The sequence below is a fragment of the Urocitellus parryii genome, chromosome 15 (genome assembly GCF_045843805.1).
Source record: "Urocitellus parryii isolate mUroPar1 chromosome 15, mUroPar1.hap1, whole genome shotgun sequence".
Lineage (NCBI taxonomy): Eukaryota > Metazoa > Chordata > Mammalia > Rodentia > Sciuridae > Urocitellus > Urocitellus parryii.
The window spans coordinates 55,767,238-55,792,643 of NC_135545.1; the positions used below are offsets into that span (position 1 = coordinate 55,767,238).

Here is a 25,406-nt window from a genome sequence, read left to right on the forward strand (position 1 = left end):
AGGCTGCCCCCGTCCCCCAGAGCCTGAGGCCCGAGACACCACCACCTCTCTCCCTGTCTCTTTCTCGGCTGGGGGTTGAATGGGCACTTTGCCACTGATCCTCGTCCCGCCCTGTTTTGTCCTTCAGTTGTGGGTGGACACAGTGTCTGAGGAGCTGAGGATGGAGGCCGGTGCCTCCCACCTGTGAGCCAAGTGCTCTGAGCCCCGCTGGGCCGGGCCCTGGGCCCCTTTCAGTGTTACCCTGAGGCAGGGTCCACCCGGTTGCCAGGCCGACCTTGAACTTGGCATGCTCCTGCCTGGGGCTCCGCGTCCTGGGGATGACAGGTGTGGCCACCGCGACCGGCTACAGACCATCTTCTCCAGGTCCTGTTCCCGGGCCGTCTCGGCCTCTGTTGTCCTCACGCCGGTCAGTCCTGGTGTCCCCCTCCTGCAGCCCCGAGGTGAGGAGCGTCCCCAGCTGCAGCTCCTGCCCAGACGGCGCCCCCCACCGAGCGCCAGCCGAGCGCCCTAATTGCTGGCGCAGATGTGGCGCTGCGGCTCCCGCGTGGCCGCCGTGTGCTGGGAGCGTAATTAGCCCTGATTACTCATTTGCTGGGGGCCGTGTCGACTCCATATCTAATAACTTCCCAATTACCCGGGCGCCGCCGCACGTGCGCCAGCCCTTCCCGGTCTGCTTCTCGGGGACGCTGCGGTGGCAGCTCCGTCCCGTCCCCTCTCCTGTGGCCCTCTCTGCCAGGACGGGGCGCCACCCCACAGACCATGGCGCTGTCCAGCACGGGTCCTTGTGACTGGGCTTCAGCGCAGGCTGCGGCCCAGGACAGGGGTGGGGTCGGCAGCAGGGCTGGCCTGGGCTTGTCTCCTCTTCCTGGTCACTGTCCTGTGACCTGCGAGTGGCCAGCAGGGACGGGGCCCCGGCAACCCTGAAGGTGCTCCTTGGCCTGGCCACCTCCCTCACTGGCCAGCTCCCTGGGGAGGGAGCCGCCCTCCGCTCTGCACGTGGCGTCTTGCCTGCGTTTGGCTCGTCCTGGGGACAGAGCCAGGGCACTGCTGTGACCTCGTGTACCGTCGGGCCAGGTCGTCCCTGGTCCTGCCCTCCTGTCCCTTCTCCCCTCCTGGCTTTGCTCAGGAGGTCCACCAGCCCTAGCCCACCAGCAGACCTGTCCACCGGTGGCCCAGATGCCTGAGCCCAAGAAGGTGGCAGGTGGCTGTGTCGCCACCTTCATGTGAGTGGGGCTGGGGTTGGTGAACACCTACTGTGTGCTGGGCTGGGGTTGCTGGTGGTTAACGAACACCTACTGTGTGCTGGGCCCTGTTCAAGGCCCGGGTACCTGGCAGGGGACTCACTCTGGCCTAGGTGCTCAGCTCTGACTTTGACCGCTGAGAGACCTTGGGCAGCCGACTTGGCTTCTCTGTGCCTCAGTTCTCCCCTCTGCAAGGGGGAGGTAAGGAAGGATTGTTGGTGACTGCATGAGCTCTTGTGTAGCCCCCCTCCCCAAAGTAGAGACTGAGGGTCAGAGTGGTTGAGCTTGCCCGGGGGCTCCCAGTCCCGCCAACAGGTGAGCAGGGCCAGCTTCCTGGCGTCCATCCAGAGCTGCCTCGGAAGACAGACGGGTCGGGGAGCACAGTCCTGTGGCTTTGGGCTGTGGATCAGCCTCAGGGACCCTGGACAGTCATGGGCTTTGGGGCAGCAGTGGGCAGAGGGGCCTGGGAAGGGCCCTGCCAACTGGAGACGGAACTGCCCAGGTGCGCCAGGGGACCCACTTGGCCAGGCCACGGAGCCTCCCCAGCACACAGCCCTCGGTTCTGTTCCTGGGCCCTGGACCCGCTCCACTGGCCCCAGCACTTGCCCCCGGCTGCTCCCTCATTCCTCTATCGTCCCTCCTGAGGGTGGCACCACGTCCACGCTCCAGGTTGCACAGGGTCTGACACCTCCCCCTGGGGGCAGCAGCAGGACCCAGCGCCAGGGGCCCCACGGGCTCCTGGGCAAGCAGCCTGCGGTCCCCCTGGTCTGCGGTCCCCCTGGTCTGCGGTCCCCCTGGTCTGCCGTCCCCCTGGTCTGCGGTCCCCCTGGTCTGCGGTCCCCCTGGTCTGCCGTCCCCCTGGGCCTGCCGTCCCCCTGGGCCTGCAGCTGCTCGGGTCCTCAAACAAGCCTGTCTCTAATCCATGGTCCGTGTGTCGCAGCACGGATGGGCCTGGACCAGGATGCTGACCGAAAGTGTCCCCATGAAGGGCTGTGAGTTGGTCCCAGGTCTTGCGCTGACCCCAGCAGGCGCTCCACAGGACAGACGGGGTCAGGGGTGCTGGGGAGCGGGGAGTGGGGTGACTCTCGGGGACGGGGTCTTGGCTGTGACATGGTGAATGTGCTGAAGTGACCGTGGCGAGGTGGCCCAACTCTGGATGTGCACAACTTAAATGGACCAGTGGGCCCTGGGCTTGACCCCTCAGCACTGCAGAAAAAGAAGAGGTGGACGGCTCGGAGAGTGTGAGGGTTCCATCTCAATAGAACTAAAATGCAGCCGGTGCCCAGGCTCAGGGCCTCGCAGGGGATCAGCTCAATCAGGTAAAACCGGGTCCCCAGAAGTCACTGCGTGCCCTCGGGCGGGCTGTGGCGCCCTGGCTCTCCCTGCCACCCAGCACAGGTCTTGGCGGGCAGCCGGCGGAGGTCCCCTGTGTCCCGAGGAGCCTGGGAACCCACGCGCCCGTGGTGCCCAAGCGCCTGGTGGCACTTCGGCAGCCACTGGCTCAAAGCCGGGCTGCGTGGGCCCCACGGCAGCTCTGAAAGGCATGGTTTCCCGGCTCCCCGGGAGGGGACGGGGACAGCTGGCCCCACGTAACACACCTTGAGTGGAGACAGGCCTCGGCTGACCCTGGCCGCGAGCTGCTTGTCCTCAGTGGGGACCGTGACTGCCATCCGCGTGCGGGCTCTGGCCTCAGCTGGCGTCCGCGCTGAGAACCTTCGTCTTCCCCCTCCCCGGCCCCGTGGCGGCTGCCACGCCTGTGTGTTGATACTGTTCCTCCCGAGTCCTGGGTGGAGCTGGCCGAGGAGGGACTGGCGCCTCGTCCTGTGTCAACCAGCCAGGGCACAATGGACAGGTGCCAGGACCCGCAGGGCCAGGTGCTGTTGGAGCTCTGGGGTTGGGTGAGTGGCGTGCTGGCATCTACACCAACCGCGCTCACAGTCACGCTGCTGGGCGGGGCTTCTGCCCAGGGTCTCCCCGCTACAGACCAAGGCGCCAGCCGGCCACAGCCTCCGTGGAGGCTCAGCCAGGAGAGAACCAGCTGCATCCTCCCTGGGCACCAGGACTCACCGTCTGGGCCCGCGACAGGGCTGGCGGCCCTCGGCGCACACCTGCCATCCCGGGTGGAGCCCTGCCCTGGCCACGGCTCGCCCTGCTGCCTCTGGGTGGTCAGGCCTCAAACTGGTCTGTGGGCCCCTGGGGAGGGCCCGCCTGCCCACCCGGGCAGCACCAACAGGACACCGTGGCACGCTGGGCTCCGTGTCCGTGGGACGACGGCCCTGTGGCGTCCTGAGCCGGCCTGTCCCCCTCCTGGCCCTCCTCCCTTCCAAGCCTGACCTCCCTGGAAGACCTTGTGGATCCGCTGCTGGGGAAAACCGCCCGGCCTCCTGCTCCCGGGAGTCTTGCACCCCGGGCTCTGCCCTGCTGCCCCAGGCTCTGCCCCACCTGCTGCCCTCGCCCACAGCCACGCCCCTCCTCTGCCTCACTGTTGAGGCCCCGGACAGCTGAGCCAGGTGCCGGTCACTCTGCACCCTTGTGGCGAGGGAGCATCGGAGGGTGGACTGTGGGTCTGTGCCTGGCTCATGGTGCTCAGGGGCTCTTTCTCCCATTGGCAGCTGGGCCTAGAGCTGAGCTGGGCACCGGGCAGCTCCTGACCACACCGTGATGGCCGACTCCCACCAGGGTCCTCCAGGGGACATTGCCACCCCACAAGGTCCCTCCGCCACCCACTCCCAGCAGGACCTGGCCCCTCGGCTCAGGAGGAAAGCAGGACAGGCAGGGTCCAGACCACCCAGGGGCTGGCATGAGTTGCCTGACTGATCTCCAACGCTCCCCGGCAACAGGAGCCCCGCTGGCCCGTCCAGCCGTCCTGGGATGCATCAGGACGCGGCAGCCTGCGCCTGGTGTCCTTTAGCGCCCCCCCTGGCAGGAGTCCCCGAGATGACCCAGGGCCAGGCGGGAAGCAGCCAGGTCTCTGCGGGGGGACGTGGGGGGCACGTCTGTAGGGGCTCAGGCTCAGGCCCCCGCCACGCTGCGGCCCACCCTGACCCGAGCGCGGGATGCCCTGCCCGGGCCGCCTGCCCCGCGGCGGGGAGATCTGCAGGGCTGTGGTCTGGGCAGTCACCATATGGATCCCATAAATCAAAGCTTCCAGGAAACAAACGGTAGATTTATCGTCTCGCGCCGTGGGGCCCGTGGGGCCGCTGGCCGAGGAGTCCTGACCGCGGCCGCTCAGGCACTTGGGTTTTATGGCACTAATCCCTGAAAAAACACGGATCAGCAGCAAGCTGCCTCCCGAAGCCAAGCTGTCTCTGCAGCTCGTCACCAGGAGGAGGGTCCCCACCGCCCCGCAGCTCAGTGGGCCCCCAGCCCAACCTGGCAGCGCTCAGCTGCCCCCCACCCCTGGCAGGGCCCAGCCACCACGCAGCTCTGAAGCTCCCTGATCCCCTGCCCTGACGGGGTTTGGCCTCAGAGTGCTGCCCCCAGCCCCGGTTTCCCCCACCTGTGAAGGGCACAGACAGGCCGTGGCCGTGGGAGGGTGATAACAGGTGTGGGGAGGAGCAGGGTCCTTTAAGGGGGAGAGATTCCTTCTGGGGTCAGGAGAAAGTTCTGGAGATGGACGGGGGATAGTACAACACTAAAATATGCGAATGAGCTGGGCACTTGGAAATGGTCTGCCTGGCTGGGCACAGTGGCCACACCTGTGATCCCAGTGACTGGGGAGGCTGAGGCAGGAGGATCACAAGTTTGAGGCCAGCCTCAGCCACGTAGCAGAACCTTGACTCAAAATAAGAGGGGCTGGGCCGTGGCTCAGTGGAGGAGCACTGACCCAGCGCTGGCCCAGTGCACCGGCCCTGGGTTTAACCCCCAGAACGGCCAAAACGAGGTCAAGCTGGTGAACGTGGTGCGGGTGTGTGACCACACTTTTTAACAGCATCCAACGGGTGGGGGCTGGGGAGACAGGCGGCCTCTGTGGGTGTTGGTGGGGACGGGGTGTCCTCACGGCTGGACGCACTAGTGGGCAGTCATTGCTGAGGTCCACACAGACCCGTGGGCAGGGGGCCCTGGCAGTCTTGGGCACCGCGTCTCTCTTCAAGGACACAGATCCCAGGGCCCAATTCTTCAGGGTGCCCCGAGGTGGACTGGGTGTCCCCGAGGTGGGTGTGGGGCTGATCTCTGCAGTCCCACAGAGGTGCCGAGGTGCAGGCTGCCTGGGTCCCCCGGGCACCCCCATGCCCTGTGTCCCCTGTCCCCTTGACACAGGGACCTAGGAACACCTAGCGCCTCTGTTAGAGGTGAGGTGAGCTCTGGCCTGAAGCAGGTGGTCAGGCCTCAAACTGACCACCAGGAAGTGGAACAGGCCGGGTGCTACCCCCCCATTCTCCTGGAAGGTCCAGTGTCCCTCCTGTCCCCTGTGACCAGAGTCTCCATGTGCTCGGTGATGGGGGGACACACCCAGCTGAGCCCTGGGTGTCTGGAGGAGCCAGTGCCCAGGGCATGGAGAAGGGACACCCCTGATTCTCAGGGTGCAGCTGAGATGGCACTGGGGCTGTCAGCCAGGCCCTGGCTACTGACAGGGAAGGCACGCGATGTGCCTGTCCCTGTCACCCAGGGGTCGGGCTGAGTGAGGTCGCCCCCGGGCTCCTTCCAGGCGCTCTCCAGTGTGGCTGCCCCTGCCCGCGGGGGGTGACGTTTCCCACGGGTGGCCCGGTGTCCAGCCTGGGGTCCTGGGCTGGCAGATGCTCGCTCTGGCTGCCTGAGCAGCCAAGCCCCTGACCACAAAGGCCCGGCCACGGGAGGGTGCCACAGCCGGGGCCCTTCCCTCCTTACCTCCAGGTGGACTGGCCGGCGGGCACTCACCCTGTCCCCTCCTTTCCTCACAGGTCACCTCTGCGTCTCTGGAGGCATCCGCAGCTGTCCGCACCCCTGCCCGCGAGCCGGAGCTGCGGCCGGGCCCCCCCGAGGAGAGCCTTCCCAGAGGCCCCAGGCCCACCCAGGAGCTGAGGCCAGCACAGGGCCCGCCGAGTGGCCAGGACGGGGACAGACCAGACCTCACGGGCACAGGTAGGCGCCGGCTCGTCTCATTTCTCTGGGTTCTGGACAGAGCTGTCCTGCAGGCTGGGGGCCGGAGGCCACTAGCCCAGCTCCACTAGCGTCCTCTGTGTCCCTGGACATGGCCTCCCGACGTGGCCTGCTCCTGTCTTCGTGTCTTTGGTGTTTAGTCAAAAGCCCTGGTCCTTGGGCTTCGTGTGCGGGTGGTGCCCGGCCTCGGTCTGCGGCCGCTGCTGCCCTGTACCTGGTGCCGTCCGCTTTTGTGAATGTCCTCTCGATGTCCCTAAGCCGTGGGCTCTCTTCTGAGTTGGCTATGAACGAGTTTGTGTCCTGGGGCGTGGGGTCCGCGTGGCTGGCCGCAGGAGCAGCCCGAGTGCTGGGGTGGCCGCTGACCGCTGCCCGGCCCGTCTCTCGCCCGCCTGCTCGCAGACGCCAGTACTGGCCTCGGTGGCTGCGCTCCCCCGGGACCTGTGGTGCCTACCACCCGCCTCGGGCGGGCGTGGCAGTGGGCTGGGGGGCAGGTGGACAGTGTCAGCTCCCCTGGACACCACGTCCTCCCAGCCTCCCTGAGGCTGTAGGCCCTGCGTCGGTCAGTGAGACCGTCCTGAGGGCCTGGTGGCAGCGACTGCAGGAGACCTGGGTGTGTCCTGGCCCAGCGCTGTCCCCTGGGAGGACAGGCCTCCCTGCCCCAGCCACTGAGAGGGCCGTGGCCCGAGGCACAGCGGGCCGAGGAGATGGGCACCAAGAGCCCAGCAGGTGGGGGCGTGGCTGGCGGGCTGGGGGATGCCGGCTGGTCCCCCTCGGGCCCTGGCTTGATCTTGGTGTCCATCTCGGGACCACCCCAACCCAACCTCCTCTCCCCTGAGATGATGCAGTGAGGGAAGGGACAGGGCTCGGGCCAGGGACGGACCTGTCTGACCAGGGGCTCTTGGCCTTGGAACCCCTGAGGGACTGCCAGACATGGGCAGGGGGGGACGGGGTAGGGCAGCTCAGGTGACCTGGGTGGCAGTTTCCACGGGGGAGCCAGCCCCACCCACTCAACACGCTCGGGGCCGCAGACAATGAGCTTCCTGCTCCGCTGCCCAGTCGAGGTCCGTGAGCCGAGGGTCCCTGGTCCCGGCTCCCAGAGCAGGGTGGACAGGTGAGGGGACCCCGTGAGGGCAGGACGCTGCTTGGCCTGTGACTGCCGCTCTCCGAGGGCCCAGCTCAGTGCTGGCCCCGGAGCCCAGCGAGTCCACGCCCAGCTTTGCAGAGGAGGACGGCGGGCAGGCCAGGGTCCTCTGGAAGGGGCCTCTCCAGCCAGGCTGGGCTCGGGGACCGGGAAGTCTGCCCTCCGTCTCCCTCCTGCCCAGGGAGGTCCCGCAAGGCGCCCTCCAGGAGGTCCCAGGTGGGCTCCGAGGGGAGCTGTGGCTACTGGCCGAGGGCGGCGCCGTCTCCAAGCCTCCGTTTCCCTCTGCGAGGTGCAGGCTGTGGGTGGGTGGCCTCTGTGACAGCGTGGCTTGGCTGTGTGTGGCACCCACCATGTCACATCAGGGAGGCAGCAGCCCACCCCCACACAGCAGTGAGTGGGCTGGGCCTGGTCCCCGTGCCCATGGTCCTCCCTGCTGGCCCAGCCTCGGGCTGCCTTCTGGAGGGACCTGCAGGGCTCCCTGGCCTTCAGGCGTCCACTCAGAAGTGCAGGGAGAGGCTTCCCTTCCAGTGGGGGCCCCTGGGCCGGGGCCCTGTGCCGGGGCCACCAGAGGCTGCGGGGAGGACCCGCCGACCCAGGTCCAGGGCCAGCTGCCTCCCCCTGGAGCCTGCAGGAGGTGTCCAGGGGGTCTGGGTGCTGAGGGGGTGCAGAGGCTGTGGGGTCCGGCTTGTGTGTCCCTTCAGGGGCCCCCGGGAAGCCGGGCCAGCAGGGGAACAGCTGGCCAGGAGCCCCTGCCCTGTGGTGTGTGGGGGCCAGCGGGGTGGGCCAGGGGCACTCACCCCCGTCTGCCAGCTGCTCCTCATCAGTCTGCGCCCAGCCTGGGGACAGCTCCCCAGCCGAGAGCTGCCAAGAACGTCCCCCAGCCAGGCCCTGCCAGGGGCGGCCGCGGCTGCTGGGAAACGTGACAGTGACTAATGGCTTATCACACACCTGCCACCTCCCCTCCGAGGGCAGCAGACACAGCCAGCTGGGAGGGGGCGGGGAGGGGACGCTGGCACGGGTGCACACCGGGGCACACACACACAACACACATGCACCAGCACAGAGACGACACGCCACAACCCGCACAGCCCCACACGCATGCACGGGCACGTGCCCAGAAGTCAGGCACACGTGTGACTCGCACCCCCACCCAGGCACACGGGGCGGCCGTGACACACACTCAGGCCACACGGGGCAGACGTGACACACGCTCAGGCACATAGGACAGGAGCAGGTCTCCAACACGGCCTGCACCGGGACATGCACACAGAGTCCCTCATGTCACACGGGGACATGTGGGTGTGGAGACAGCCACAGACCCCGCCACACACACACACACACACACACGCACACGCGTGGGCGCCAGGACTCCAGGTGCACACACCCGCAGGTGGGACGGCCGCACACGGTGGGCGCGTCCCTGTCTCTCCCCTGCTCAGGTCCGGGGGCCAGGGACACTGATTCTGTCTGTCTCTGGCCCTGGCAACGGTGGTCCCCCAGCTACTGGCCTGGCAGGGCCCCTCTTGGACGAGGGCCATCAGGTCAGGGTGCGCCCAGCACATGCTGTTCGTTTGACCCAGGTTCCCCGCAGACGTCCCATACGTGGGGACAGCTGCTCACCTGGGGAGCAAGGACAGGTGTCCTGGGAGCCCTGTGCCCCAGGGACACGCCTGGCCAGCGAGACCTCGTGTCCCCAGCGGCACCTCGTGTCCCCAGAGGCAGCTGCCCCGGGGAGATGGCAGCAGCAAGTCTGGGGACCGCTGGATTCTGCCCACAGAGACCCCCAGACCCCAGGGCTCCTCCGACTTGGACACGGTGGTCAAAGGGGGTTGTCCCTGTGTCCAGGGTGGGGCCGGCCCTCCCTGCCTGGGCAGCGTGGGCTCTGGGGCCTGCAATCGGGAGGCCTCTGCTGTCCTGTGGGGGTCCTGGGGACCCCAGGACCAGGGTCCCTCTGACGGGCGCAGCCTGGGCCTGGGCTGATCCGATGTCCCCCGGTGGGGGGTGCTGGAGGCCTCCTCTCAGGTCAGCTCCTCCTGACCGCTGGCCTCGGTGGAGTGAAGTCCTGTCCCACGCTCAGGCTCAGGCCCAGGCTCAGGTGTGCTCCTGATCCGCCACCCAGTGCTGGGACATGGCGGCAGTCCGCAGCCTTCTGGGGGAGGAGCACGTGGCTCGGTGATGGAGGGGTGGCTCGGGGTCTGAGACCCGGGTCCAAGCTCCTGGTCAAGGAGCCTTCGCGAGCTCTAGGGCTCCCAGGGCTCAGCCGCTCTGACTTAGAAGAGGCGCACTGAACATCAGGTCCTCGTCCTCCCGTGGGTCGGTGACCAGGGGTGAGCACTACGCTGGATCATCAGCTGCCACGCGAGGTTGTACAGGCCGCACACTGCTCAACCCCAGTGTGCACCGTTCTTCCAGCAGATGTGCCTTTCGTCTGCCCACGGGGTGGCCTTTGCTCCAGAGTGGTGTCCCTGGGATTGTGCCCCGCGAGCCCTTGATGTCCTGCTGGAGCTGTGCCCAGCATCTGGAGTGGTCAGATGGTTGTTAGGAACAGAAGTTGAGCTGCAGAGACCCTGGAGAGCTTGGAGAGGGGCAGAAGGCCGGGCGGCTTGGGGCATGTCTGTCACAGCCCTGTGACCCCGGGCTCCTCCCTTCCCCTGGGCCAGGCAGGGGTCAGGTGGCAGTGCCAGGCAAAGGGAACTGGCCTCTGCCCTGCAGGCTCTGCGGAGGTGGGCTCTTCCCCGAGTCCCAGGGAAGCTGTGGCGGCGGGTGCTCCCGGAGGGGACTCAGCAGAGCCGGGAGGGCGTGGGCGGCCAGAGAAGAGACGTCCCAGTGTGTCCTGCCAGCTGGGCGGCTCCGCAGGCCGGGCCTTGGCTCTCCCACGGGCCCCGGCTGCCAGCAGCCCTGGGCCGGCCACCCCGGGGAGGGCTGCCCCTGGCCCGGCGGGGTGGGCGGGGGAGGCCCTGCACCCTCCTCTTCCGCCGCTGGGCAGCCTGAGGACCCTCCCGGTCCTGGCTCTTCACCCCGCGGGCTGCTCAGGAGAGGGCCTGCCCTGTCCTGTGGCTGTGGGGACAGAGCGTCACGAGCGTGGTGGTGCCACATGACACGCTCCAGCTCTCTCCGGGCTCTGGGGTCAGCAGCTGACCCGGTATCCCCAGGCACCGTCGGTCAGGCTGCCGTCCGTCTGTCGGGCAGACGGGCTCCTGGCAGAGGTGGGCCCTCATCGCCAGGAGCTTGGCTGGGCCCCGAGGAGTCCTGCAGGCCGCAGCTGGACACCAGGCGCCCGGGGAGCCTCTGCCCAGCTACGTCCAGCCCAGGCTGCGGCCCAGCCGTCTCCCGATTGGCTGAGATGGACTCGGGCAGAGCAGCAGGAAGGAGGGCCCCCGGAGGGGGTGGCGTCTGACTGGGCATCTGGACCCGTGCAGGGCAGAGGGGAGGCTCCTGGGGGGAGACCCCAAGATCGGGGAACCTGATGGCGATGACAGAGGTGCCTCCTGTCACCCTGCCCTGGCAGCGTCCCTCCTTCCCTGGAGCCCATCTCCCTGTGTCCTGTGGGAGCATCTCCAGGGCCCCTGAGCAGCCCAGGGCCACCACTCAGCCCCTGGACCTGCTGGGCAGGGCCTCTCCCCAGGGCCTGGACGTGCTGTGATCTGGGCCGCTGGGCCCACCCGGGCTGTCCAGCAGTGCGTGGCCTGTCTTCTCAGGAGCCTGTGGCCCTGGGGTGTCCCTTCCCGTCAGACAGAACAGAGGCCAGGGGTGGGTGGGAGAGCGGCCTCTGGCACCTCCCGTCCCCATCTGTGAAGTGGGCTCTGGGAGGGCGAGGTGAGCGCTGGTGCCCCTGCAGCCATGGGCTGACCCTCCTGCTCCGTCCTGGTGCACCCTGCCACCTTCCAGAGTGAAGGGGGCGGTCGGTGGACAGAGCGAGGGGTGCACCCCCCGCTCTCCTCCAGGCAGCCTGGGGACCCCCACCCCGCGGGGCAGTTCCAGATCAGGGCTCGCCCGTCCCTGGGGCTGTGTGCCTGTGTCCCCGCGTCTTCACACCTGTGCAGGTCCCCGGGGGAGAAGAGCGTGCAGCCGAGGTGTGCGTCCGTCCACGGCTGGGAGCGTCCGTGTCCCGTGCTGTGCCTGGGTGTGGTTCCCGTGTCAGCAAGTGTTCTCGTGAGTGCGCGCCTTGGTGTGTCCGTGTGTCCGTGCGTGTGCTGGTGCGTCCAGTGCGTGTGTCCCAGAGGCCTGTCTGCTCTGTGGCCGCCCCGGCTCGGCGCGAGGGGATCAGCTGGGGACAGTGGCTTTGGTGGCTGGCCCTCCGCTGGCCCCTGGCCTCCCAGGTCCCCGCCAGGCTGCCTCACGCAGAGGCTGGCTCAGAGGCTCCCGGGGTGCGGTGCTGAGGGTGTGGTGGGCACAGGCTTGTTTCCCAAGTCCAGGAACCAGGTGCCCGGCCCCAGAACGGGAAGCACTGCCCTTGCCAGGGGACGGGTCGTCATGAGGTCAAGGCTGGCCAGGAAATTCCAATATGGACCGTCCCGTCCCCACGGCCCTGAGCGGCAGTGGCGGTCAGGGGCAGGGGTCTCGTCCTCAGTGACCATCTCGTCCAGCTGGTGGGCAAGGCGCCCACACCCTCGCACGGCCAACGCAGCCCAGGAGGCTTCCGGGAGGAGGTGGCACGTGGCTGTGACTCGGTCCAAGCCGTGAGGGAGGGAGGCCAAGGTCTCCTGGGAAAGAGGGAGATGAGGGTGCTCCAGGCCTCGTCTGCAGGGACACGGCTGTCCCTCCGAGCTCCTAGACCACCCGCCATCTGGGGCTGAGGAACAGCAGCCGCAGGGTCAAGGCCGAGAGGGGGTAGGGCAAGGTGAGGCGGCAGGACCCCCGGGCCTCTGCTCTCTGGGGGCCTCTGCTCTCTGGGGGCCTCTGCTCTCTGCTGGCCTCTGCTCTCTGCGGGCCACCCCCTCCGTGGCCAGCTGTGGTCAGGGCTGGTGTCCTGACTCGGGCGTCTGCCCTGCACCAGGTGGCAGCAATGTGCAGTCTGACCGACGCGAGGTCAGCAGGTTGGCTTCGTGTGTGGTGGCCCTGGGCTAATTAGGTCCAGTTAATGGTTACTGGGGGTGGCACCAGCCCTGGTCATCACCCGCTGCACAGCCAGCCCTCCTGGGGCGAGGGGGACGGTCTTCTCCCTGTCCCTGTGTCACGGGACCGTGGGTTTCCGGGGGGGAGCCCACGGCTGGCTGTGGGGGTCCTGTGCAGGGTCCCCTGGTGTCTTGACATGGAGGCACAGTTTGCGGGAGGCCGTGAAGCCCGCAGTGCGTCAGACCCTCCCTGGGCTGTGCGGCCCCCTCCAGGTCAAAGAGCCTGCCCAGAACTGTCACTGCCCCTCCCCAGGCCCTGGCAGCCGCTGTCCTGCTCGCTGGCTGGGGACAGGCCGCTCTGGACATGGCCACCGTGGAATCGTGTGACATGCTCGGGGTCCACGGGGCTGCTGGCGTGGACACCTTGCTCCCCTGGGCTGGCTGGGGCTCACTGTGGCTGAGCCGCGTCTTGCCCAGCGGCTGGAGGTGGTCACATGAGCCGCGTCTTGCCCAGCAGCTGGAGCTGGTCACTTGCCACCTTTGGCCCTCCAGGATGGTGCGTCCTAAGAGGCAGGAGCAGTGTGACCTGGACACCTGTTCCCAGGCCTCCTGGCACACACCTGCCAGGGAACCTGGTCACACTGTGCACTTAATAACCCAGGTGTAGCCCTCCCAAGTGCCGCTTAAACACTGCCACAGCCCAAGGACAGGGCACTGTCACCCCCTGGCGGACAGGGAGCCCGAGCCCGGCAGGGACCGCGAGGGTTCCAGGCAGACACACCAGCCGCCCGGTGGGTTTAACATCGTGCACCAAGGAGGGCAGCTGTGTCACCCTGGGGACGTGGCCACTTCTAAGGGTCAGGGACGGGTGTCGGCCTGCGGGAGGCTGCCCAGGAGAGGTGGTCGGGGCAGTGGGGGGCTCTCGGGTCCCCTGCGGGTCTGCACAGCTGGCTGCCTGTCGTGGCTGGGGCTGCTCTGCGTCCATCCTGAGGTCCTGGGCCCCGGCCAGGCACCTCCCAGCAAGCCGCTCAGCTCCTGGCCCACGGCACAGGACCTGGCTGGGCACCGGCGGCCTCCAGCAGCTGGACTTCCTGCCTGGTGCCCCTCCCTGTCCCTCTCCACACCAGCCTTATCTGATGACCTAGTCCTTCAGCCCTGACCCTGACCCTGGTGGGGGTGGGGACAGCTCTGCGGTCACCGGGCCCTTGGGGACAAGGTCTGCTATCTGCTCCTCAGACCTGAGGCTGTGGTCACAAGTTCTGAGAGACAGGCAGAGACCCCCTGCAGGGCTCAGGATTGTGCCCTGGGGTCGCTGCAGCCACCGGGAGGGACCCAGGGGAGGCAGCTGGCCCTGGCCTCCCCAGAAGGCAGTGGCCTGGAGAGCAGGGCGCCTGCCTGGGCCTGCGGATGGGGGTGGCCAGGCCAGGTCCTCACCACGCGCGGGGCCAGGCCAGGCGGGAAGGCAGAGCCGAGTGGGCGCGCACTCGGAGCCGTTGGACGAGGGCCCCGGCTCCCGCCACCTGCGACCTCGCGGGGCGTCTGGAGTCCTGAACACAGCACCTCACGCTCCTGGGCCTGCACAGGCCCCCAGCTCCCAGCACCCCGACCGGCAAGAGAGCCCTGATACGGAGGGCCCCCAACACCCCACGGCCCATGAACAGACACACGGTGTCACCTGCACACTCTCTTTGTCACACTCAAGCAGGACTTGTGTATACGCATAGTCCCCATGCACATGAGCACACCACTACCCCATCACGCAGTACTGTGCCTGCACGCATAGTACTACCACATGCACATAGTCCTGTGCACAGTACTACCTGCACAGTACTCACACACAGTACTCACACAGTACTCACACACAGTACTCACACACAGTACTCACACACAGTTCTCTCTCTCTCACACACGCGCACACACACGGCTCTGTCTCTGACACTGCTGCTCCCCAGGCTCGCCTGGCCAACCTCAGGTCTCCTCAGAAGGTGCCACAACTGACACTTCCTGTTTCCCTCTAAGTGCAGTGGAGCAGAGGCCAAGAGGGCCCTCGGGGTGACCGGCCCCGGCTGGGCACCAGGAGTCCGCGGAGGGCAGGAGTCATCCTCCTGGGAACCCACACACCTCTTACTGGTAGAGCGGGGTGTCAGAGTGGACCACTGGTCTCTGGGATAGTCACACGGGGTCCACAGGGTTGTGTCCTTGGCCCAGAAGCCGCTGTCACTGACCTGGACTGTCCCCCGTGGGCTCGCACCTACCCAAGCTTTGACTCAGATCTTGGTCATGTCCCCTCCAAGTCCAGGCCGCGTGGCAGCCTCAGCCCGGCTGTCCTGGGTGACGGCCTCGGGAGCGTCCTCCCCTGGCCCTCAGTTCGAGGGGCACCCCCATAGCTGGGACACACTCAGTGGGGGTCGTGCCACCCTGGACGCAAGGCAGGCCAGGCTCCCAACTTGGGGCTCAGGGACCCCCTCTGGGCCTCTGCTGCTGAGCCTGGGCTTCGTGGTGGCGAGGGTGGCGGGAGCCGTGTCCTGCACACACAGGGGCAGTGCTTGGCTTCCTCCCGATTCCACTGCTGACTTGCTGTGTGACTTCAAGCCGCCTCTCAACCTCTCTGAGCTCTCGTTTCCACACCTCTAAGACGGTGCCAATAGCACCCACCCAAGCCCCCAGGCAGCTCAGGGGCCCTGACCGCTGCCCGGCACCAGGCCACGTGAGTGACCTGTCAGCACAGTGGCTCCTCTGCCCTGCTGCTCCTTGTCCTTCTCGACAAGCCTGGACCTGCACAGGTCGTCGGCCCACAGGGGCCGTGGCTGAGCGCCCTGGAAGCCGGGCGCCTCCCTGCAGGACGTGGGTGAGCTCCGCAGGCCATCAGCCAGGCCTGCCGGGTCAGGTCGGGGGAACAGAGGGACAGGGGCCTGACCCACGGTGGCCCCGGGCAAGCGTGCGCCCTGCTGTTCCCTGGGGTTTCTCTGGCAAGCGGAGGTGGGGGGCTTGGAACGGCGTCCCGTCATGAAAGTCCTGCCGCCCGGTCACCCGCCCTGCGCCCTGTGCTGCCCCTCCTGTGGGACCCTCTGCGCCACCCCGGCCCGGACACAGGCCTGGGCGGGGCTCCAGGGCGACCTGCTGCCTCAGTGGCTCGGCTGGGGCAGGAGGCTGGGGCAGGAGGCTGGGGCAGGGAGGGAGGCGCACAGGCGGGCAGGGCCCCCTCTGGGCCACAGTGCCCCTGGCACCCTCAGTGCTGAGCACATGGCCCCACCGCCAGAGTCACCATTCACAGGGGACAGATGTCCAGAGGGGACCCAGGCAGGGCCACCCCCCTGGCAGATGGCTGGTCTGGGCCCTGGGCGAGGCCAGAGGCCTCACTGGAGCCGGGCTGAGCTGCAGGCCGAGGTGTCCGCCCCCAGGTGCCACTCAGTGGGCCTGTGGCTGACGGATGGCCGCGGCCCCGCGAGGCTGATGGCCCATTTTTCACCCGCAGGCTCTCCTCTTGCGCCCGCGGAGCCCGCGATCCATCCTGCCGCTCCCGAGGCCCCGCGGTAATGGGGTCGTAGATCACTCCTGGCGGACAGCGGGGAGGGCGCGGGCCCTGGGAACGGGAGGGGACTCTGGGCAGGAGGCTGCAGCCGCAGACGGGCAGCCCTGGACCTGGGGAGGGACCTTTAGGGCCCAGCTGGGGGAGGGCACCCACAGGAGGCGTCACCCTGGGTGCCGGCCTGGCTCCCGAGGCCAGTGACAGTGGCCCCGTGGTCAGGGTTGAGGGACGCCATTCAGAGACCTGCTCCCCGTGAGGGTGACGCAGATGGCCCCCATGCCCTGGCCAGGCAGGGCTCAGGGAAGTGGCCCAGCAGGGCTGCCCCGGGCCCCCGAGCAGCGGCACAGGGTCCCACCGCCAGGCCCACCCCATCCTGTCAGCTCCCACACGGGTGGCCCTGCACGCTCTCCGGCCGGCCTCCCCAGGCCCTGCACCAGGTGGAGCCTGCTCTGGGACCCCGCGCCAGCTCAGGGCAGCATCGGGTGCCATCTGTCCTCAGTGCCGTCCTCGTCCCCTGGTCTTCTGGGTGGCTCCCACCCCAGGGGTTGGCTGGGTGACATTTGGGGGGTGCTTCCCCTCTCTGGGCCTCCGTGTGTCCCTCTGTACAATGGTGACGTGGGGCTGAGCGTGCTCCCTGCCGGGGGAAGGAGCCGGCCCGCTGCCCTCAGAACCCCCTGCAGGTTCCCAGTGGCCTTCACCCCCCGGGAGCCGGGGAGAAGGGGCTCGGGTGACACCGGTGTCGCAGGCCTCTGGGCAGCCCTGGCTGCACCCCCTGCTGGGTGGACCTCGGAGGAGCTGCGGCCTGCTCCCGTGAGTACCTGACCATGGTGCTTGGAACCCCACGAGGACGTGGGGCACGGACGGCCCCGAGTTGCCCTGGAACCGGTCTCTGCACGACTCTGGGTCCAGTGCTCACCAGGTCGCGTCCTGCAGGTGGGCGGTGGGCGGTGGGCACTGGCCTGCAGAGGGCGGGGGCTCGGCCCACAGGCCCACGGGGTCCCAGAGTCCTCGTTTCCCAGGAGACCGCCCCCCTGTCACGGTGCCGGGCCTCCCTCCTTCACCGGCCTCCCTCTCGGGCTGCTGTGTCCCTCTCGTGAGCCCCTGCCCTGGGGCCTTGGCACCTGTTGCCCTCCCCCACGGACCCCTCCCTCTTGAGTGGCCCTGGTTATTTTCTTCCTGGACTGGACGTCGCCTGCCCCAAACCGTCCTGTGGGTTCACTTTCTTCTACTCTTTTCTAGTCTCTGTCCCTGAGCCAGGGCCACAGCCCGGGGAGCCTCATCCCACCGTCCTGTTCAGGGTGTGTCCCCAGAGTGAGGAGGGGCCTGGCTCGCTGTCGTCGCTCAGTAACCGAGGCTGGAAGGGGGCGAGGGAAGGAGGGCGGTGGACGTCCAGGTGTGGGCAGGCGGGGGCAGGGGAGGAGACGGGTTTGGAGGGGCTGCGGCCTGGGGACAGCCCGGTTCTGACCACTGGTGCCGGGGGAGTAGCAGGAGGTGGCCCTGGGTCGGGGCGGGTTAAAGGGCACCGATGTCTCAACTCAAGCAAGTAGAGATCTGTCCCCAGACAGCTGTCCCTAGATAACCCGAGCCATGAGTGACCCTTGCTGACCAAAACGGCCCTCCAGGCCCTGAGGCTCCAGCTGGGTGCTGGGAGAGGACCAGGACAGCCTGGGGGCACCGGCCTCCCTCAGGAGCTCCCTGGCTGAGCGCGTCCCCGCGTCTAGGTGGCCAGTGGGCTGCAGACCTGGCCATTTGGGTCTCTGCTTCCCTTCCTCCTCACACAGGCTGCTGGTCCCTCGCTGTCCTGGCCACCCCGACACAGGAAGGTCTCCCAGCTGAGCCGCGGCAGGAGGCCGGCCTGGCCCTCGTGGACGGTGCTCTCGTCAGCCCTGGGAACCGGCTCTCTGCTGCTTCCCCGGGGGACGCCGAGGCCTGCTGCAGCCGGGGGGACCCCCGAGCCCCCACAGCCAAGCTCAGGCCCCACGAGACCACCTCAGACGGGCTGGGAGGTGCCCCTTCCCACGCTTACCTCTGTGTCCCCAGAACCTGGGGCGGTGGCTGGCATACAGTAGGTGCTCAGTAAATACAGGCTGCCTGCAGCTCGTGAGGCCACAGTCAGGGCTCCACTGTCACAGGCAGGTGACCCCATTCCTGGGACCAGTGAGAGGTGGCCCCGGTCCTGTGCTTCCTGGTGCAGGTCAAGTGCAGCTTCCCTCCTGGGGCAGGGGCACCCCACCTGGGTGGGCCGGCAAGTCCACCTCCGCCTCCCGCCGTGGACAGGGTGACAGGTTGGGGCCAGCTGTGGCCCGTGACCGGGAGGGAACTTGGGAACCAGGGAGACCTGGGCTCCACTTTCACCCTCACCTTTGGTTGACTGCTCGGGCAGTGGGGGGAGGTCCGAGGCCAGCACCCCCACCTGGCCTGTCCCCTCCGGCCACCTGGGGAGCCACCTGGGGAGCTGAGACAGCTGCCTGGCGGTCCTGACGGCCAGCGCCCGGCGGCAGAGGTTGCTGGGCGGTGTCAGGACATCACGTCCTGTGTCTGCACTTTGGAGATGGGGACCTGGCAGAATGACAGGCCTGGCCGGGCTGGGCAGAGGGGACGGGCCCTCCGGGAGTCCATCGCAGCCACTTTATTACAGGGCCTCCTCGGCCGCCGGCGCCCGGGGTTGACAGGACGAGGCGCCAGCCTCCCTGGCGGGCCGGGTGGACGTTGACGCTGTCAGCTGGGCCCCACGACTGCCGCTGTGTGGTGGCCCGGGCCCCTCCCAGCCTTCGGCACCGCCTCCCGGGAGAGGGCCTCCCTCCCCCATGTCTGTCCAGGAGGCCGAGGCTCAGGGGCAGTCTGTGTGGTGACCAAGTGAGCAGAGGGGACAGAGACACGTCTCCTGGGAGCCTGAGGTCGGCCTGCGGGCGGCCCCACCTGCAGGGGCCTCCTAGAGGAGGGCTCCCAGGCTCTGTGGCTCAGGTCCTGCCTCCGTCTGCCGTGGCCTCCCCTGTGTCTGCCCAGACCCTCGTGCACGGACGCTCTGACCCCAGCCCTGGCCTGAGGACATCTGCAAAGGCCTGTGTCCAACAAGCCCCAGCCTGGGGCTCCCTCCACCCCCTCAGGCAGGCAGGTGGCCTTCTGCCGCCAGGGGGCAGCAGGGGCTTGGCCACCATCTGGTGGTGCCGGCCCAGTAGGGGCAGGAGCAGGGTGTGGGGCCTAGTGTGGGGGGACCTCGCCTGGCCTCCCAGTGCCCACACGACCCTCCGGTCCACCTGGGAGCCAGGGTCACTGTGGACAGGAACTGATGAGAGGCCACCTTTTGCGTCGGGGGACCCGCTGTTGCTGCTGGCCTCTGGCCCTGGGGCGGTGTGTCCCCCAGAACGCTCTGCAGGCTGCCAGGTGGTGAGGGGCCCACCTGCGGGGGCCGGGGCTGGGCTGCGGGTGGAGGAGGGAGGTCAAGGCCTGAGAAATTAAATGTTCGTAAACGGGGCCTGGCGCTCGCCAAAGCAGGCCAAAGCCATTAGCGCTCATTAAACTTTAATACGTGTCGGGGCCGCCATGGACGCGCCCTCACCCGCCGGGAGGAGGCTGGGGCCTGCTGCAACGTGCACCGGACCCGGGCTGTGGGCAGCCCCTCAGCGCCCCTGCTCCGGTGGCCCCCGGGGGGCAGGTTTGGGGGCTGACCTCTGGGCCTCTCCCTTTGCCCATCTGCAGGGTCACTGGACGGATATTGGCCTTCCTCCCACCACATGCGTGGTCACCTCCAGGCCCTGCTGGGAGCCACACACGGTCTTGCCCAGCGATGGCCCTGGGGGCTCAGCAGGAGCACCGAATCCTCTTTGTCTCCTTTACTGCAGCGGAACAGAGGGCCCCTCTGGCTCTGGCTGCCCCCAGGACCCTGACTTCCTGGCCCTGAGGACTCCTCTGTGCCAGCCTCTGGGTCCCGCTGACAGGGATGGGTGGCCAGGGAAGTGCTCTTGCAGCTCGGGGCAGACTGAGGGCTCCCTGGAGGAGGTGGCCCTCCGGTTGAGTGAGGCCCCCAGAGGGGAGGGTCTGGTTCCTGGTTCTCCATGGGGCAGGAGCAGGTAGCGGGCAGGGGCTCGGTGCCTTGGAAGAGGGAGGTGGGAATGGCCAGGAAGGAGGGTCTGGGGCAGGTTGGGGTCAAGGGTCTCACCCTGCCGAACCCCTGGTCTGCGGTTGGAGTGGAGGGTTGGAGTCCAGACCATGTCCAGGGAACCCTGCACCCAGAGAATGCTGCCAGGGCTTCAGGGCAGTGGACGGCAGAAGGAGCCGCAGGAGAAGAGAAAGCTCAGCTCGGCCTCCGTCCGGCCTTGTCCATGCGGAAAGGGCCTAAGATGCCCGTTGTACAGGTGGGAAGCTGGGCCAGAGTGGCCCCAGGCTGCCCATGGGAGAGCAAGAAGGCAAGGGGGCCCTGGAGGCTGCGGCCTGGCCGGGCTGGGCCCAGGCTGCCGTGGGCACCAGGCGGAGACACCACCCAGTGGCCGGTGCTCACTCTGCACTCTGTCTCAGCCGGGCACTGTGCCCAGCGCACCACTGCGGCTCTGGCCTCGGGCCGCCTTCTCACTGGGGCCTCTGAGAAAACCCTCTGTACCTTTGACTCACCCTTAATACATGTCCTCCATCTGTCACCTCCACTGTGCCTGCCCACGCTCCCCAGGGGCCTGCCCAGAACAGCTCCCAAGTCATCCACCGCCCACCGTCACCCGTTTCCTCCCAGGCCCACTCTCGCAGCCGGCCTGGAGCAGAGCCAGCCCAGGACAGATCAGGGGAGGGGACAGCAGCTGGAGCTCCCGGGACCTGGCCACTGGGCTGACCCAGAAGAGACCTCCAAGACCCCAGGCCTGGAGGACAGCAGCCCTGTCCCCTGGCTCGTGTGTCCTCTGTGCCCTGGACCTCCTGCCCTGGAACGTTCCCAGGTATCAGCAGGCTGTCCAGCGTCCTGGGCCCAGGCAGCCCTCCCAGCCCCACTGCTCATTCACAGGTCACAGTCCGAGTTGGAAAACCCGCACGGCCCCGTGGGCATGGACAGAAAGGCCGCAGGGCGTCCAGCATGGCCTCCTGGGCTGGCCTGCGCAGGTGGGGGGCCTCTTGGGAGACAGGAAGTGCGGGGACACAGGCACAGCCCCTGCACCGCGGCTGGGATGGGCAGCCCCAGGTCCCTCTGCACGGCCTCAGCCGGGAGCCTCCTGCCATGCTGGACGGTGAGCTGGGCACGTGACCCTCTGCAGCCTGCACCTGGTGCCCGCCCACGCCCAGAGCAGGCTGCCCCCGGCCAGACCCCTGGCAGCGCCCTCCTCCCTCTGGTCTGGGACATCCAGATGGTTCCCAAGTCCTCTGAAGGGGTCAGGACAAGCGTCTGCCCAAATGGAACAGCCCCAGCAGGGACCTGAACCAGGGGCGGGTGACCAGTGCCGCGGGGAGGCCACGTCAGAGTCCCGCGGGCTGCTGGGAAGTTTCTGGCCTGTGCTGGGGGGTGGAGTGTGTGACCCTGCAGGGTCGGGAGGGTCAGAGGGAGACAGGGACAGGAACGGGCCTGGGGGATGGAGAGATGTGGGGGCGACGGGCAGAGGCAGGTGAGGGGCCAGGAGCCAGCCGGGAAGCAAGGCCTGAGGAGCGGCCTCCACAGGGGCCCTGTGGGCAGAGGAGGAGGAAGGAGGCCCCACCACTCCCGTGACAGCCCTGTGACCAAGCAGGCCTGCCTCCCCTCCTCGCTCAGGGAAGTGAGTAGCCGCTCAGAGAGGCAGGCACAGGCCCCAGAGCCACACAGCGGGGCCCAGGGATCCTGGACAGACGAGCTGAGGCTGCTCCCCACAGCATGCACCCACTGTCCCCTCCCCAGATCATGTGCCAGACACAGTGCACACTCTGCTCCCTCTGTGCAGTGTCCCTGCTCTGAGCAGGTGGCCTCCTGGGTGCAGCCTGTCAAGGACCCTCGTTCTAGACAGGGCCCTCTTTCTGGCTTCTATTGCCGTCACGTCAAGTGACCAGCTCCAAAGTCACCTTCCAGGCAGGGAGCCCTCGGTCCTGACTCAGCCCCAGGCCGCCCCCGAGCGTCTGGCAGCGCAGGAGGCGCCACCTGGCAGCCATCTGGCCCCTCTCAAGGACATTGTCATCTCACACCTGGACCATGCACTTCTCTGGGGACCTGGTGGCCTTGGGCTCCAGAACTGAGTGACAGGGAGGGGCCCCCACCCGGAGGGGCCCCCCACCCTCCCCAAAGTCTGACTTTAATTCAGGCTTTTCCCCTGGGCCCTCTCACACCCTTGCCAGGGGGGCCCAGACCCAAGGCCACCCTAGAACCCCCCGAGGACCACCCCAGGACCCCCCAGGACCACCCTAGGACCCCCCAGGACCACCCTAGGACCCCCCAGGACCACCCAGGACCACCCTCGGACCCCCAGGCACCCCAAGACCACACTAGGACCCCCCAGGACCACCCTAGGACCACCCAAAACCAACCTAGGGCCCCCCAGGACCCCCCAGGACCACCCCAGGACCCCCCAGGACCACCCTAGGACCCCCCAGGACCACCCTAGAACCCCTGAGGACCACCCCAGGACCCCCCAGGACCACCCTAGGACCCCCCAGGACCACCCTAGGACCCCCAGGCACCCCAATACCACCCTAGGAACCCCCAGGACCACCCTAGGACCACCCACAACCAACCTAGGACCCCTCAGGACCACCCTAGGACCCCCCAGGACCACCCAGGGCCCCCTAGGACTCCCCAGGACCCCCCTGACCACACTAAGACCCCCCAGGACCACCCTAGGACCCCCCAGGACCACCCTAGGAGCACCCTAGGGCCCCCAGGACTACCCTAGGGCCCCCCAGGACCACCTAGGACCCCTCAGGACCCCCTAGGACCCCCCAAGACCCCCCAAGACCACCCTAGGATCCCCCAGGACCACCCTAGGACTCCCCAGGACCCCCCACGACCAACCTAGGACCACCCAGGACCACCCTAGGACCCCCCAGGACCACCCTAGGACCCCCCAGGGCCCCTTAGGACTCCCCAGGACCCCCTAGGACCCCCCACGACCACCCTAGGACCACCCAGGACCTAGGAGCACCCAGGACCATCCCCAGGGCCAGCTGTGGACAAGCCCACAGGCCAGTTAATCTCTGGTCTCGGGGGAGGGGTGCCCGGTACTTGGCTCAAGGCTCCCGAGGCACTGCCCAGGCAGACGTGCCCGGCCTGGGGCCTCAGTTTCCCCAGCTGTAAAACGCGTGCCGTGGGCTGGATATGGGGCCTCCTGGGCTGGGCTTTGACCCCACGGGGAGGGACTGAGCTGGACTCGATCCAGCTGTGGTCCTCAGAGGTGGCCTTTGGGAGGGTCGGGGCCACTCAGGCCAGCAGGTGAGGCCCCTGAATTCTGGTGGATTTATAAAAGGAGACCTGTCCTCACCCTGTGGTGCCCTGTGCCACCTGGGACTCTGCCAGCAACAGGCCACCTCCAAGCCAGGCACAGTGGCCACCTGTATCCCAGGGCCCAAGAGGCTGATGCAGGAGGATCACGAGTTCAAGGCCAGCCTGGGCAACGTGGTGAGACCTCTCAAGATAAAGAGTAAAAGGCTGGGTGTGTGCAGTGGAGGAGCCCCGAGTTCACCCCACACAGCAAAACAAGACGGCTGTCACCAGACGTGGCCTCAGCCTCCAGCCGTGAGCCCTGGCCGCCCTTCTTGGCAGAGCACCCGGCTTTGGCTAGTTCATTAGCTAACGAGCGAGGCGCAGGTGAGAGCCGGGCAGAGCCGAGGCCCCCGGGGCAGTCTGCCAGCCCAGGTCCACGCTGGCGGGCTGGGAGGAAATGTCCCTGTCACCGGCTCTGCTGGGAGGCCGTGTGCACGTCTCGGGCGTGGGTGAGGTCTGTGGGGGTGCTGGGTGTGGAGGGCGCACACCGTGTTGGCGGTGTGGGCTGTGCACACGTGTGTCCAGGTGTGGGAAGTGTGGGCTGCGCCGGGTGATCGTGCGTGTGTCCGCGCGTGCCTGCGTGTTGTAGATTGCATGTGTGTGTACTTGCACGTGTAGTTGTGGTCGTGTGTGTACACGTGTGATATTGTGGTGTCCATGTTAAGTGCATGTGTGTGCATGTGTGTGCCTGAGCGTGAGGAGGTGCCCATGTGACCTGAGGTGCCACCAGGGCCGCCAGGGTTTCAGTACCATCCCTCCTGCCCCCGAGGAGACGCCCACCTGCAGCCCTGTGGGGCTCCCCCGCACCGAGCCCCTGGCACCGAGCCCCCGGCACTGGCCCCGATCCCCTGGTGCCCGTGGAAAGTGGTCTCCGGGGTTCGGCCCACGGGGGCTGTGGCCTTGGGAGTCTGACTGGGAGGCGAGGTTCCGGGAGGTGTGGAGCAGCACAGCTGGCCGCCCCCACCCTGCGCAGGGCCGGAGGGGGCTCTGCTGACGGAGCGGCCCCGGCCTCCGCCCGTCCTGTGGGCTTCTCGGAGTCCCCCGGCCCCAGATGACCGGGCAGTTTCCCGCGCGCCTGCCTCAGCCTCCCTCCTCCTGAAGGGCGCTTGGAGTCCCCACGGCTCTCCACTGTGCACCTGTGACGGGCCCTGCCCTGGGCACGGGCACCGGGCCAGCAGGGGGGACAGACCCCATGGGGCATCATCCTGATTCTGCAGAGGACACGGAGGTGCGTGCGCGGCTCCCAGTGTAGCCCTGGCGGGTGGTGAATGCCCCTGTCCCACAGCCCCCGGCCCAGCGTCGCTCCTGGCCAGGGCAGGCCCTGGGCAGCCCGGGAGTCCCGCTGGGCAGGGCACCCAGGAGGCCTCCTGCAGGGGCTGCTGTGGCTCGGCCACCCTCAGGGCCAAGCCGGTCCACAGGCCTCCCCGCGCCAGGAGGGGCGAAGCCACCTGCAGCCACGGCCTGCTGCCCAGGCGGAGGCCATCAGGGGGCGGGCAGGGCCGTCCGCAGTGCTGGTGTGTGTCTGCCTGCGCACGCGGTGGCAGGGTCTGTGTTGTGTGGTTGTGTGTGTGTCTGTGGGTGGTTGTGCATCTGTAGGTGTGTCTGTTCTCGTGTCTCTGGGTCTACGTGTTTCTCTGTGATTGCGTGTCTGTGCGTCCATTCTGTTCCTCTTTGTGCCTGTGTGGCTGTGTGCCTGTGTGGTTGTGTGCCTGTGTGGCTGTGTGCCTGTGTGGTGGTGTGCCTGTGTGGTTGTGTGCCTGTGTGGCTGTGTGCCTGTGTGGTGGTGTGCCTGTGTGGTTGTGTGCCTGTGTGGCTGTGTGCCTGTGTGCCTGTGTGGCGGTGTGCCTGTGTGGTTGTGTGCCTGTGTGGCTGTGTGTCTGTGTGGCTGTGTGCCTGTGTGGTTGTGTGCCTGTGTGGCTGTGTGCCTGTGTGGCTGTGTGCCTGT

General features: G+C 67.8%; 1 protein-coding gene across 4 annotated transcripts in view; it reads left to right on the forward strand.

The window, feature by feature from the left end:
* Positions 1 to 25,406, forward strand: part of Gse1 (Gse1 coiled-coil protein) — a 292,453-nt gene that overhangs the window by 84,986 nt on the left and 182,061 nt on the right. For all 4 annotated transcript variants that reach the window (XM_077792748.1, XM_077792750.1, XM_077792749.1 and 1 more), the window contains exon 2: positions 6,122 to 6,302. In XM_077792748.1, the coding sequence (XP_077648874.1) occupies positions 6,122 to 6,302 (181 nt within the window). The remainder of the gene's footprint in view (positions 1 to 6,121; positions 6,303 to 25,406) is intronic.